The 14,841-nt window shown below is 58.7% G+C and overlaps 1 protein-coding gene across 2 annotated transcripts in view; it reads left to right on the top strand.

Moving 5' to 3' along the window:
• The first annotated feature begins 270 nt into the window (after positions 1-270).
• LOC122363548 (adenylate cyclase type 9-like) overlaps positions 271-14,841 on the top strand; it is a 38,244-nt gene continuing 23,673 nt past the window's right edge. Inside the window, exons 1-2 of one of the 2 annotated variants that reach the window (XM_043332969.1) lie at positions 271-406; positions 12,884-14,390. In XM_043332969.1, coding sequence (XP_043188904.1) covers positions 12,914-14,390 — 1,477 coding nt within the window. In that variant the 5' untranslated portion in view covers positions 271-406; positions 12,884-12,913. Of the gene's footprint in view, positions 407-4,792; positions 5,027-12,883; positions 14,391-14,841 lie in introns of those variants that run through there. The other variant, XM_043332980.1, reaches the window with a different exon arrangement.

Raw genomic sequence — 14,841 nt, 5'->3', positions numbered from 1 at the left:
TATGCGCTAGTGCTGGCGTTTCCTAGGCATAACCATCGACGTTACCACTGTAATTCCACTGTCGTTACCCGAGGCTCTAGACGGGGCCCCGCGGCCTCTGAGCCACAATGGCTCGGCCCGCCCGCTGAGCAGGTGCTTCCTTTTCAGGCCGCGTTTTGACGGCACGATCTGTCGGGATGAGCGGCCGGCGCTCACAGCTGAGTAGCCCGCCCCTCGCCCGGCCCGTCCGGCCCCGCCGGCTAGGCTGGCCGCTGGGGCCGGGCGGCGGCGGGCGCGTGCGCGGGCGCCGGCCGGCGCGGCCGCCGTCCGTCCGCCTCCCATTGCCAGTGAGCGGCGGCCCGGGGTCGGATCGGCAGCCGCACAGACGCCGTCAGCGCGCCGGCGGCCCACACACGGATCCCAGCAGGTGAGACCGGCCACTGCCCGCGGCTGTGTGTGTGTGTGTGTGTTGGACGCCACAGCAGCTCCCCGTCAGTCCGGCGCCCTCAGCGGCCCGCAGACGACCGCACCACGCCGCCTGTATCGACGCCCGGGCGGCGCCGTCAAATATTTATGCCGACGCGGTCAGGGCATGCGCGACCTGTCGTAGAGGTCACCGAGACAGAGGACATCTTCCGTTGGGGCGCGACGGTGCCGTCCTCGGCCGCCGGCGCAGACGCCCGAGGGGTGTTCACGGGCACCGCACACTGCTGCGTGCGCTGTGTGCGGTGCGTCCAGCAGGCGTGGGGGTAGGGGATGGGTAGGCGGTTCTGACGTCACGGCTGCGTGCGGTGGACGGTCCGCTGTGGCCAGTCCCGACCGGCCACAGCGATCGCTGTGTGCGGTGACGGAAGGCTGACGTAGGGACGCAGTGGGCGGAGCTTGGAGGCTGTGTGCGGTCCAACCGCACACAGGGCCCGTGAACAGCCCTCCGGTGTCCGGACTCGTCCGCTGGCTGTTTTCCTGATGGTGACGATGGGGGGCGGCGCCGACTGGGGGCTGGGCGCCGCGGCGGCTGTGGGGGGGGGGGGGGAGGGCACTGGGTCAGCGTCACGGGCAGCTGGCAACAGACACGGCTGGTAGCCGGGCCGGGCCGGCAGCAGCGGCCAGCGCGCGGCCAGCGGAGCTGAGCGCAGAGGTGACTTTGACGGCAGCGCGCCGCTGTGGGGGAAGCTTACGGCGGCCCGACGAAAGCTGTCCGCTCTCGCGCTCCGTGCGGCGTCATTTTTCGGATTTGGGGGATAACGACCGCCGACTGGGAGCCGTCGCCGGCCCGGCTCGGCCCGCAGACCGGTATGGCGGACGACGGGAGACCGCTCACAGATAAGCTTATGAGGTGCACGCGTCCCCGATATGCGCCCATATTAGGAGCACAGGTTTGAGAGCCATCTCGACCCGCCCTCGCTCTTTTGTGCTCCCTTCGTCGTCACCAGTTCTATTTGTGGGCCCACTCCTTCCAAAAGCGATGATGCTGTCCGATGAGCGATCTCCAACACGCAGCCCATGCTTTTTAAGCGCCATGTCGTCTCGCGTCGTCCTCGTTTCAATAGCGCCAGGGGCTGCCGGGGGCCGCGTGTACAGACGATAAGATAGTCGGACGGGCAGGCGGCGGGCGGCGGCGACGGGCCAATACGTCATCATGGGCCCCGTCACGCTCGGTGACCCATTTCTCAGTAGGTGAAACCTGTTCTGCGGGGTTCCGGCCGGTCGGGTGGTGTGAATGGGCCGTCTGCAGCGATGCCTCTGCCGCCGCCGCCGCCGCCGCCGCCGCCGCCACCGCCTCCGCCCACGGGCCGGCGACGTCCGGAGAGAACCCTCTCAAGGCCAACTGGTGGCTCTCTCGGCGCCGCACAAACTTACATGGATTCCGCAACTGTCTCGAAAAATGCGCCTCACACGAGCTCCCGCTCAGAGGTGGATGGAATGCACTGCAGTTTTCACTCGGCTACCCGTGTCAGCGCGACATGATCTGCAGATGGAGAGCATACCTACGTATTGCTGCTACTGCTGCTGTTGCTGCTCCTTTTAAGGTCGTAAATTTATGTGAACTTGTGTGATCGGTGATTCAACGCAATGCCATGACTGGGCAAAAATGATATAATTTTTCTTAGACTCGCTAAGCTTTCGGGGTTATGTTCAAGCAAAAAGGAAAATCCCATAGCGTGCATTGCTGGAGGCTCAAATAAGAAATATTTGCATGCAATGCCTGTACCGGCGGCAGTTGGCAACAGTGAGATTGAATGAGCTTTTCAAGAAAAGTTTCCATTCTTTTGTATTCATGTGGTACGAACTAATGTTCCCTTTAATATGGCACGGTGAAATCCAGCCAACCCTACTCCGTAGCCCGGCTGTCTTTTGTCATGATTCGCAGTTTATTCGTACCCCGCTGAAATGCTAGAAACAACCATCAAAATGTGGCGAGAATGTTTGACTTCACAGCATGAATTCCAAACACTGCATGTTTTTGTTGGAAGTGTTCAGGACCTCGCACTTCAAAGGATTGCGAGCAGCATCATTCTCTTCTGTTTATTTTTCTGTGCTGAATTTTGTCATTCCATGTTGTTGCCAGCAATGCTCAGCTGCATCTATACTGTCTTATGCCATGTTGTGGCCGCCCGTGTGTCAATCTCGACGAACTGTTTGTCCTAAGTTTTTTTTTTGTGCTCCAGGTCCATGCTCATGATATCAGTTTGGAAATTGACTGGTTTGAGAGATGAGACATCCCAAAGTGTTTGTAACTGTTCGCAAATTTTGTATGCGCAAGCCTGCTTACCTTTATTTTGCCATCACCGTTACCTGTCTGTCAGTAGTAGCCTTTACTCCGGCATTGAGATAGACGTTCCTAGGCTGATCGTCTTTGATGTCGGAATCACATCATACGGTGTGTCAGATCAGAGGGTTCGCTCAGGCTTGCCAAGTTAACAGATAATAACCCAGATTGAGCGTGGATATTGGTGTCAAGAGCGATATGATTGACCTTTAAAATGTCTACTCAGCATCTGCATGACACATTAAAGTAAATTCAGATTCCTTGTCTTCGCGAAATAGTTTCGCCGGTATTTTATTTACCCGCTCGATTTATCATGTCTATTTTGCGTACTATACGATGCCTTCCACGGTGCTGAGAGCACGATCTCAGTAGGTACTCTTGTTCATTCGTTCCTTCATTCGTTCGTGCGTTCAAAGTCGTTCATTCCGTTCGTATCATCCACCCCCTTCTTGTTCAATTTGCCTGCCTCAGAAGCCGATGAGAACATGTGACGGGCCCAACACCCACCGCAGCTCGGTCGTGGCTGGCCGGCTTTACCCTGTCCGGCTTCGTTAGACGTAAGCCCCGGCCTTCAGATATGATCTGGCTGGCTCACAGCCTTCTGTGTTGGCAAAGGAGCCGTGAGCGTGTCACTACAGAGCACGCTGATACAGCCTGACAACTGCAGAAGGCGGAGTGACAAGGCTGGGGACAGAGGAATCGCGGGATTTCAGTCAGGGGATTTTGAAACGAGGAAGCACTGCGGCGTATCGATTGCAAAAGTATCGAGGCGTTGCTCGTTGACCTGTAGATATGATATTTGTTTCTGAATTGTATTTAGAGATGTGTTGCCGTTTGGTTTGAATGGTGACTGAAGCAGTAGTACGGCCGATTTTTTTTTTTATTCATTGGTGCTTAGTGGCTTCCATCCACCTTATAACACACAAAAAACATCTTTACACATTAACATCTTTAGAGATGCACAAAAACACACAATGCAAATGTACAATTCGACATCGCGGCTTAATAATAATTTCAATTTTTTATCTGATTTTATCCCTGTTGAAATTAGCATCAAACAGAGCAGAATGACATCGTCTTTTCCAATGTACGACATCCGTTCCTCTTAAATCACATCCATAATTTTAACAATGTGCAGACGCAGTTACCCATCACGTCATATTACGACTTAACGACGCCCATCCATCAACAGCGATAAGAATGACAAACGAAAATAGCTCGGAGCTGCTGATGAGGCAGGCCTGGTCTGAACGATGGGACATAAATTCCTCACCCAGTTGATTGCCAGTTTATTTTTCAACATTGATTGCAATGTTTCTTCTACAGCTAAGTCAATATCAGCGCTAATTTGAATGCTGTCCTCCAGTGTTTGTCTCTCTGACATGGTTACATCATTCCTCTGGAGATTCCGTGGGTATTCAATATTGGAGATTCTCCGCGCTGCCCTCATCCTTTGACCAATACCCACTTTAAATGTCGAAAGGTAGCCAGAACGAGATCACACGATTTTTTTTTATCTAGTTCCAGCTTGGGCATCCACTTCGGTTGAAATGGAATATTTTGGAAAGTTGGTCAAATTTTGTCAGTTCTCTTGAGGGATGCATACCCCTTCACAACCAGTGCCCACTTATCGACTCTACCGGGCTCTGAGTTCCGTTCCAGCCACCGGTCCGGATCCCGACGAGGAGTCTGGCCGTGCCCTCCCCTCCCCCTCCTCCCATGATCCGGTCCCCGACTCGGGTCGTCTCTCACGGTTCCCACGGCCGGCAGACAGGCTGCCGTCGCTCCCGACAGAGGGCGCGCCGTCGCTCTCGACGCGCGACTATTTTCAGCACCGCCGCCCGTCGCGTCGGCCCCGAATAGACGCCCCCTCGACGTCGGGGGCGGCACACCGGCCCCGGCCCGGGCCGACCCGTGCGTACCGACTCGAGCGGCCGGCGCGGCTAATTTTGGCTCCAGACGGCCACGTAACCAACTGGGCGAGGCGCGCGGAGGACCGCCACCGGCGAGCGCCGGTAGCCGGCCGCGTCCGGCGCGCAGTGTCCGACCAACCGCCGCGTTGCGCGTGCTGCTCTGCGTCGTGTGAGTCTGCTCTGGTGAGCTCGTGGTGCGGGAACCAACAGGTGGTGATTGGTGTCAATTCCGGTTGGATGGGTCGAAGAATTGTCGAGGAGTGCTCAGATCGTATAGCGCGTTGGTGATTGAGGTGAACGGGAGTGGATGCGCTGAAAGTGAGACGACCTCCGATCACTACGTCACCCTCGTGAATCTCTCCTGGTAAGAGGTGCTCTGTCAACCACGTCTAGAATCCGCTCTTATTAGAAGCGACAATTATCACCGCAAAACACCTCTTATGTGCCCTCATGCATGTGATTCGTGCCAAAGACGTCAGTCCGTCGTGGGGTGGGTTTAAAGAGCTCATATGCTGCCGTACTCGGGACGTCAGAGGCAGACCGCAGTCACGTCTGAGCCTGCCTCCTGTCCGTGTCTCTGCGGCTTGCGTCGTGATCGGATTCCGTCACGACTGCTGCGGATCACGCGTGTCGTGACGCCCGACTTTCTGTCCTCTGAGAGCGGCCGGCTCTGTCCAGGCCGGCGCGGCACCAGTGGCGGCGGCGGCAGCTGCCGACCCGCCGCGGGCCAGAACTATTTCCAGACGGCCAGCCGGCTGTTATTATTTGCTACCCGCTGGCAGGCTGTGCTGCAACTGGCCGCCGCCGCCGCTGTCGGGAGTCCAGCCGAGTCCATGATTCCAGCGGCGTCCAGCGGCGCCAGACGACAGAGGCTGAAAGTCGGTCGGACGACGTCGGCAGCGGCGTCTGACAGTTCCGCGAGGGGCTGGACCGGTGCCGGCTCTCCGGCGCGGCCGTCCAGCCAAAGCTCAGACGGAAGGCCGGGAGCGAATCAGTGGGTGTTCTCAACAGGTGACCCTGTTGTAGGTTCAGTATCAGTCTATTTGTGCTGGAAATGCCGCACCGCAGAGTATCTGACGTCGCCAAAAACGGCTTGCTTGCGCCTTTTCGAAGGACCATAAATCTCTGAGGAGGCTGGAGTACATACGTGTTGAAGTTCAGTCTGTCCCCTGATGCGCACTCTTTCCATTTCGTGCCTTGTAAGTGATCAGCTTGGGCTGTTCTGTCGACGGTGGCTATTGATTCTCGAGTTTGGGAAGGATGTACTGCATTATACCACCTCCGCAAAGATTAAGCTCAGTAAAATAACGAAATAAAAGAAGACTAGCACTCAATCAACTGAAGCTCGGTGGGCAGTTGGTGTGAGCGTGCAGAGTGAGATGTGCTGTAGCCATTTGAACCAGCGGTGTGACACCAATCCGACGGCAGCTAATCCAGCAGTCACGCCTCGGTGCCGACCCTCCGCTGGGAGTCCGACTGTCACCTCGCTGCCGATCCTCTGAGTGGGAGCCCGACTGTCACCTCGCTGCCGATCCTCCGCTGGGAGCCCGACTGTCACCTCGCTGCCGATCCTCCGCTGGGAGCCCGACTGTCACCTCGCTGCCGATCCTCCGCTGGGAGCCCGACTGTCACCTCGCTGCCGATCCTCCGCTGGGAGCCCGACTGTCACCTCGCTGCCGGTCCTCCGCTGGGAGCCCGACTGTCACCTCGCTGCCGATCCTCTGAGCGGGAGACCGACTGTCACCTCGCTGCCGATCCTCCGCTGGGAGCCCGACTGTCACCTCGCTGCCGATCCTCTGAGTGGGAGACCGACTGTCACCTCGCTGCCGATCCTCCGCTGGGAGCCCGACTGTCTCCTCGCTGCCGATTCTCCGCTGGGAGGCCGACTGTCACCTGTGTGAGCGGGCCGGCGCTGCTAGTCAGAGGACGTGCGAACCTTCTGCTTATATGATAACCCGATCCTCCGCAATGTAGCGATCGCCACTCTGTGAAGGGCTCTCTGCTGTGAGCCGGACACGACTTGTAGTCGATTCGGTTGTGTCAATCCATTCCACTTGTGTTGGATGATGGCTCGTCTCTCCTGTGCGCCTGATTAGTGTGTGCCTCAAACTCCGGATCGTTTCGCCGACGTTCTCTCTTGGTCCGCCGCGGAGTGGCGACTGACGGTCCATCGGCGCCTCGGGGGCCGGTCACTGGTCACCCCGTCCGACTGGCCACTGGCCGGCGGTCAGCGGGCGCCGGGCCAGGACCGCGCCGCCGCCGCCGGCTGTCGTCTCTGAGCGGTGCCAGAGCGGCCACTCTGGGGGCTCGAACAGTGCGTGCTCGCCGTCAGTGCTGACGCGGCACCGGCCCGGCGCTCCTCTCTGCCGGAGCCGGCCGTGCGGCCGGCGGACAGGCTTTGTTTTCAGCCGTCAGACGGCGCACTGCGCCAGCACGGGTCATTCATTTCTGTGGCGTTCTTGGGGCTCGACTTGTGGCGTAAAAACCGATGACGAAATTGAGATGTTTGACTCATGTTGACCATTCTCAAGTTTTAAAACTTTATTTATTTTTTCGTAATCATTGATTCAGACATTGCCAAACATTTATGGCATCTGAATAACTTTCTCGGCCCTCCCGCAAAAATGTTATTCGTCATTCGTTCGATTAAGCATAAACAGAATACCAGTAGACCAGAAGAGAGCGATGTCTGGATCGTCTTGTCTCTATCAGAGAACTACCTAACTACCCTCAGGGATAAGGCACACATCTGCAAGTGGCATCTACTCCATATCAAAATTGGTGAGGGAAATATGCACAGTGCGGAGTGAAAGAGGGGCTGGAGCGGGCTGCCAATGAAAATCGCTGCTCTGACGTGGACCAGTTTACAATGGCGGCCGGGTCAACAGTGGCGTTTTCAGCTGCAGGAAACGGCCTGGCACGGGCCGCCGCGGTCGCCCGTGTCGCGTCCCTTCCGCCGAGCGACCGTCCGTGATCCCTCAGCTCTGCTGTCCTTGCGCAGCGGCTATCCGTGAGTCATGCGTGTGGGGATCATCGATTGTCTTATTATTGGTATGATGCTTTGATTCGTCGCTTATCGTAATGCGACAGAAGGGCTGTGCGAAGACTGTATTGATTTCACATTTTGTTGTGCTTTTGTTGCACGCTTGCAGTTTGCAGTAATGTATCGGGTGGCGTGTTCAGTGCTATATCTTTGTCCGGAAAATCGGTTTAAATTATGGAACATAAGAAAAATATTTTCGTTATTTATATGACCAGACTATGCCAGTGAAGGTATATTTGATCGTGCGTTTCCATTGTAGGTACTCAAATGTATCATGTATCTTTAAAACGGTACTTTGATGAGACTGAACTATGAAGAAATGTCTCGAGCTTATGCCCAATGAACTGGGATCATGCCAGTAGTCCCTGGGTGGCCCCGCCGCACAGTCCTCCGTTTTATACCGTCTGAACTCGGTAAAAGCGCCGCAACAATTGACTTCCTGTAGCCGGCTCAGACCGGCACTATAAACACGCTGAACTGGTCAGGAAGCTCCCGAGCAGCCCGCAGCTCAAACATCGTCCCGTTTATTGACATTCCCGAAACATTCCCGATTTGTGGCGGAACCACTACCAGGAACCCTTCTCTTCCGACGGCTACTGCCGGAGCCCGCGGCCTGACGAGCCGCCCCAGACGAGCGAGCCGCCTGTAACGAACGAACCCTCACTGAGTCACCACTCCGTGGCCCAATCCCCGCCGGGTCTGAAACGTAAACAGAGCGCCGCGCAGCGTCAGCCGCGCCGGAATTGTAAACAGCTCGGCGGAGGAGGGCGCCGGTCACAGTGGTCGTGCCGGGCACTTGGCACGCTCCGGTTCCGGTCACTTTAACCGGGACGGTAGCTGTGGAAATTAGGCACTTTTTGAACCGTGAGAGGATTGGTATCTGCCCTGAAGGGCGCCTCGATGGAGGGATCTATGTGGAAGCTGGATGGAAGCACCTTCTTTGATGCACAATGGCTGACATGTCTTGGTGATGCCCTGCAATAGTCTATACCAGTGGTAATGTGTAAAGATTGAATATTGAACTGCATCGACTGTTCGGCGGAGGTTGGATAAGACCCAGTTGACAGGAGGTTGCGAATGAGTTGGAAGGGAACGCTGAGGTCTTAGGATAGATCTGAGACAGCCATTGGCCGCCAGCAGCATTGTTTATGTCCTGCTATTGCTGCAACGTTATAGTGGGGACTACTGAGTCGCTCGATGGTCTTATTGGACAACCCAACGTTACGGGTGTTTTTGTGTTGGATGCTGTTACTTATAAATATTGATGCTTGACGCCACAAACTGAGATGAAATAATATCCCATCCGGAGAAGTACCCACTAACGTTCCGTGAAGCCCGTGTGTGCTGTCTGCGGCAGCCTTTGTCCGTTCCTGACACATGAAGTCAGCGCCGCTGGGGCCGGCCGGGGGCGGGGGCGGCGGGTCCACCCACCGACCGTGGCGGCTCCACAGTGGCGGCACCCCCCGCCCCCGCCCCCCGGCGCCCGGCCCGGGGTCTGGACGCCCCTCCCCCGCTATCACGGCCAGGGGGCCGTCAGCACGGCCTCGGTCGGCACATGGGCGTCGGTGGCACCGCAGGGGAGGGGAGGAGGAGGGGCTGCAGTGGCGTCGGTCAACATTGCACCTCTGAAGCGGGCGGCGGTGGTGGTGGGCGGTCACAGGCGCCGATTGCGCACCGTCCAGACGCACACCCGGCTCTGGCCGTCTGACCCGTGTTGACTGTATGTAAGGTGAATCACGGCTCCAGTGAATGCCAGCATTGGAGGGGAGCACTGCGCAGCGTGAGTTCGCCGGCGCTGAGCGCTGCCGCACTGGCTGCAATATGCAGAGCATATTGGGGCGAATCGTTTACCCACTGGAAAAAATGTCAGTGGTATGCGCAGTAGCTTGAACTTCAAACTTGCATAAGCTGAATCATTTCTCTGATATTCGGATTAAGCACGTGAATGGTAATTGGTAGACATAATTATCTTGATAACCTACGTGAGTCGCCAATTCGCCAGCAGTTTGATCATTGAGGTGTGTGTGTGTGTGGGGGGGGGGGGGGCATTGCTAATGTATATTTTGATATAAAGATAAATAGAAAACGACGTTTTTTGAATTGTGTATTTGAATATATCGTCGTTTTATAACATATGTATGTAACATATATTATGTAACATATATATCACCCAAAGGGTAATTCTGTATGCGAATAGGTTGGCTGTTGTCCCCGGCGCTGGTGTTTGGGGTACGTCGGAGCGGCGTTGCGTCATCATTGACAGTGAACCAACACGGCCCACGCGACTGTCCATCACCGCGGCTGGCTAATCACAACCTTTTCCTGGCCAGTCCCGACCCCGCTGACCCCATCTGGCGGTCTGGCCCCACCAGTGCAGGCCGGCCCGGTCTCCCAGTGACAGGCCTGGCCCCACCAGTGACCGGCCCGGCCCCCCAGTAGCAGGTCTGGTGCCCACAGTGACCGGCCTGCCCCCCCCCCCCCCAGTGGCTGGCTCTGCCCCCCCAGTGGCCGGCCCGGCCCCCCAGTGGCTGGCTCTGCCCCTCAGTGGCCTGTCCGGCCCCACCAATGACCGGTCTGTCCCTATTGTGGCCGGCCCGCTCCCCCAGTACCGTGCAGGCCACTCCGTGCCGGTAGCCCCAGTCACGGCGCCGCGCCGAGTCATACCGGAACTGACCCCGGGCCGGGCCCCTGAGCGGGCACCGTGTCCCCGGCACGTGCCGTGGGGTAGGGGGAGGTGGCACCGCCCCTCACGGATGCTGAACACGCACGGTGTGTGGCATGCTCGATACGGGCGACCGATAGGGCTATCACTCCTGATTGCGCCCTCACTGGACAGTTTATTGCACTCGGTGACGTGAAATGAAGAATCCCACCGGTTACCTACCAGATTGGCCGACCCTAAAAGCCGCGCCGGGATTACAGGGACAGGCGAGTTTTATCATGTGAATCTGGCCTGTAGTAGGTACCTAGGTCGGTGTTATTCATTTTGAAGAGGTAAATTAATGCATGCGCATACCTATTGCAATTAGGAATTTGTGACTAGAAAAATCGAGATTGGTGATGATGTAAAATTCTTACCGTAAAACTAATAGAGTCGGATGCGAGAACCCCATCACCGTTGTCCGACCAACTCTGGGCGGGCCACGGGGAAAGGGGCGCCGTCCCGCCGTTTGACCTTGTCTGGCCTGTGCCGGCGAGTCGTCCCATTGTCACAGAGTGGGAACATCCGGGACCTCGTGTCGTCAGCCCGATATCCGGGGACGAATAGAGCTGTCCAGTCACCGGGGAATCTCACCTCAGGGTAGGCGTCCACTGCAGTCGGTTACTGAAGGGTTACAGGTGCCATGGGGGACGGGGCGGACCTCACGTCCGGACAGAAGGGGCGTGCCGTCGGCTGCCATAGTCCTAGGAACGGTGGAGGGTGGAGTGGAGGGGGCCTCATGGTTGAATTTCGGTTAGCTCACAGTTCACACTGTGACAGCCGTCAGGGGCACCGCTGATTCCTCAAAATGTTTTGGTACATGATGATGCAACGTGACACGGGAAAAAGACAGTGGGTGTCGAGACTTGAGAATAAGTGTGACAAATAGTGTTCATCGGAAGTGCTCACGAACTGATGCCACTTACTGTACGAGTGTTGCCATGGAAGCCAATCAATTAAGCCATGGTGCAGGTGATATGTTACCGATCCGTTCGCCTCGGGTCTGTTACCGAAACTTCTAAGGATCCGTTCGTCTCGGGTCTGGCGGATGTCCGCCCTTTCATTCCGTCGCTGCTGGGACACTTATGAGGCCATTGTACCGTGTGTACCCTGCCACCATGGCGACACACGTCTAAAAGCTGATGGATGTTGTCTCTGCCGGATCCTGTGGTCCCTTCCCGTCTCCTCTGGTCCCCTCGCTGGCCCCCGGATGGTCCGCGGTCGCTCGGTCCGAGTGGACCACCGCGCCGGCGCAAACTCTTCGGGATCCGTGACGGCTGAGGCCAACTGTTGGCCCGGCTGGGAGCCCCTGCCAAAGTCAATAGGCTGTCTGCGCTCAACAGCAGCGACTGGGCGTCCGATACGGCGCGCTCGGAAATACCTCGTGTTTCATCAGCCGGCTCCTGGAACAGACCGGCCGCCGATACCGTCCCGGCGCGCGGCGTCAATTAACGTGCCACCACCGATAGCCCGCCCGGTGTCGTCGGCGGGGGGAGGGGGACAGGGCTTGTGTTCGGTAGGAAGTTGAGATGATAGTCCCGGGATGACTGATGGGTCTTTACGTCTCTACCGAAGGCGGGTTGATGTTATCCAGTTTCAGTTTCTTGTGGTGCTCTGCAGGAATATACAGAGTGTTTGATGGAGCGTCATCACCGCCAATATTTGAAATATTATCATCGGCGACCGCCAGCGGCCGGCCAAAGCTGCCAAACTCTGGTCATTTATCAGCAGCGGCTGATGTAGCTGCGCGGCCGCCGGAAGGGCGGCCTCTCCGGCGGTCTCTCGCGCGGCGGCGCTCCGCCACCCCATGAGCACCGATCAATGTACGGGGCCGCCGGGCGTGCACCGTGCAGACGTCGGCAGGTCGGCGGGTGGGCCGCCGCCACGCCGCCGAATTCCGCAGAGCTCAGTGGGCCGGGCGAAATCGGGCGGGCCGGGCCGGGCCGGGTGGGGTGGGAGCCGATCTGACGGCACGAGAGACGAGCCGATCTGCCGCCGCCGGCGCCCGTCACCCAGACGACCCGCGCCCTCCCTCCTTCCGCATGCCGCCAGACTTTCGCCGGGCGGCGGTGGCTGAGGCGGTAGGTGAGACGGCGGTGGCGGCGGCTGGGACCAGTTGGCGTCAGGCTCGAGGAATGCTCGCTCCCAGTCGGCAGCTGCTGACTCGCAGCTCGCGCCGCTGCGCTTACGTGTCAATTACGACTTGCAACGAGAACCGCTCGGCACGCGGCGGCTTGCGTAAGGTGCGTGCGCGCGCGCGTCGCGCCCCCCTATCGCGCATTGACCTTGAGGGGCGGCCTTCGCCGCCGCCGCCGGCCGGCCGGCGAGTGGTAACACGGCTGGCCGCGAGCGGCGGCGGCGGCGGCGCCGGGCTGAGTCGTCTGCCGCCGGCCGGCCGCGGCGCACGTCCCTCGCTCGCTCCGTCTGAGGCGGCGCGGCCGGTGAGTGACCCGTGCGCCCCTGGTGTCTGTCCGCAGATGGCCCTGTAGCTGCCGACTGGCCGCACCATGGCGAGCGGCACGCCGTCGGCGGACCCGGAGCGCGGAGGGCGGCGGCGCGCCAAGCTCTCGGAGCTCAGCAGCTTTCTGCCGAGCGTCACCACGCCGCTGCTGGGCGGCGGCGGCGAGCGGGCGCGCCGGCTGCCGCCGCTGTTTGAGCGCGCCGCGCACAGCTGGTGGGAGCCGCGCTTCGACTCGGACATCCTGGAGGGCCAGTACCGGGTGACGACGTTCCTGCGCATCAAGCGGCGCCTCCAGATCGGCGTGGCGTTCGCGCTGCTGGCGGCTGTGGTGTGGTGCGCGTACGTGGCCGTGTTCCGCGACCTGGTGCTGCTGTCGCTGCTGCTGGTGCTCGGCGCGCTGCCACTGCTCGTGGTGTTCGTCATCAGCGAGACCTCCTACTTGGAGCACCACCTGGTGGGCGTGTCGGCGGCGGCGGCCGTGGGCCTGAGCCTGCTCTCGCTGCTGCCGGCCGTGGCGCAGCTGGAGGTGTTCCCGGGCGGCCACTCGGTCACCGAGCTGCCGCTCTTCACCTGGGCCGTGGTGACGGTGACGATGGTGTACACCATGCTGCCGCTGCCGCTGTACGTCTCGGCGCTGATGGCCGGCGCCTACTCGGTGACACTGGAGGCGCTGACGGCTGCCGGCGGCGAGAGCAGCACCGTGGCGCACATCGCCATCCGCGCCGGACTCCACCTGTGCCTCCATCTGATCGGGCTGCGTACACTGGTGCTGGCACAGGCCCACATGCGCAGCACCTTCATGACGGTGGGCCAGACGCTGCTGACGCGCCAGCAGCTGGAGCTGGAGAAGCAGCTGAAGGAGAAGATGATCCACCTGGTGATGCCGCCGGTGGTGGCTGGCTGGGCGCAGGACCGTATGACGGATGAGCGCACACTGCTGGAGTCGAGCAGTCTAGGCGCCGAGCTGGCCCGGCCGCTCACCAGCCAAACCACCAGCCCTGAGATCAGCTTCAGGCCCTTCAACATGCAGTCCATGGACCCGGTGAGCATCCTGTTCGCCGACATCGTCGGCTTCACCCGCATGTCGAGCAACAAGTCGGCCGAGCAGCTGGTCGGTCTGTTGAACGATCTCTTCGGTCGGTTCGACGAGCTGTGCACCCGACACGGCTGTGAGAAGATCAGTACTCTGGGGGACTGCTACTACTGCGTCTCGGGATGTCCGGAACCGCGCGACGACCACGCCATCTGCTGCGTCGAGATGGGCCTGTCGATGATCACGGCCATTCAAGAGTTCGACGAGGACAACTGTGAGGATGTGAACATGCGCGTGGGAGTGCACACGGGGCGAGTGCTGTGCGGTCTGGTGGGAACCAAGCGGTTCAAGTTTGACGTGTGGTCGAACGATGTGACGATGGCCAACAAAATGGAGTCGTCCGGTCGGCCGGGCGCGGTGCATGTGTCCGAGCGAACAGTGAAATATCTGCAGGGAAAGTACGTCGTCACGCCCGGGGAGCCGCTGTCAGGTGAGTGAATGCCCGGTGTCCTGCCGGCTCGGGGCTCGGCGGCATCTGATGAGCTGATCTTGAGGGTGGGGAAGAGAGGGAACCGATCCTAGTAGAAGGGGAAGACAAGCTGGCATTCCCAGCCTGTCCCGTGTACGCTAGAGGAATTATCATTGGGGAGGGTCACACCAGGTAACGGTCATTGGTCAGCATCGCTGACCGAAAGGGGAGGCATCGGTGCACGGTGAAGTTTCAGCTTTTCGGGAACGCATTTTATTCAGCACAAACATGCCTAATTCTCTTCTACATTGGTGCCAGTTTTAATTCGAGGGGTAAGCTAGGAGTACAATTGATGAGTGGAAAGGGCTTCCGATGCAAATTTTCCTTACTAGTCCGTTAGATAAGTTTGATCCGTTAGATAATTTGCTGTCCCATTCAAGTGGGATTTTCTTTCACCACTTCTAAAATTGAC

This window comes from Amphibalanus amphitrite, unplaced genomic scaffold (assembly GCF_019059575.1).
Source record: "Amphibalanus amphitrite isolate SeventyFive unplaced genomic scaffold, NRLGWU_Aamphi_draft 000026F_arrow, whole genome shotgun sequence".
In the NCBI taxonomy this organism is placed as follows: Eukaryota; Metazoa; Arthropoda; class Thecostraca; order Balanomorpha; family Balanidae; genus Amphibalanus; species Amphibalanus amphitrite.
This window is presented reverse-complemented; position numbering and strand designations above follow the sequence as displayed.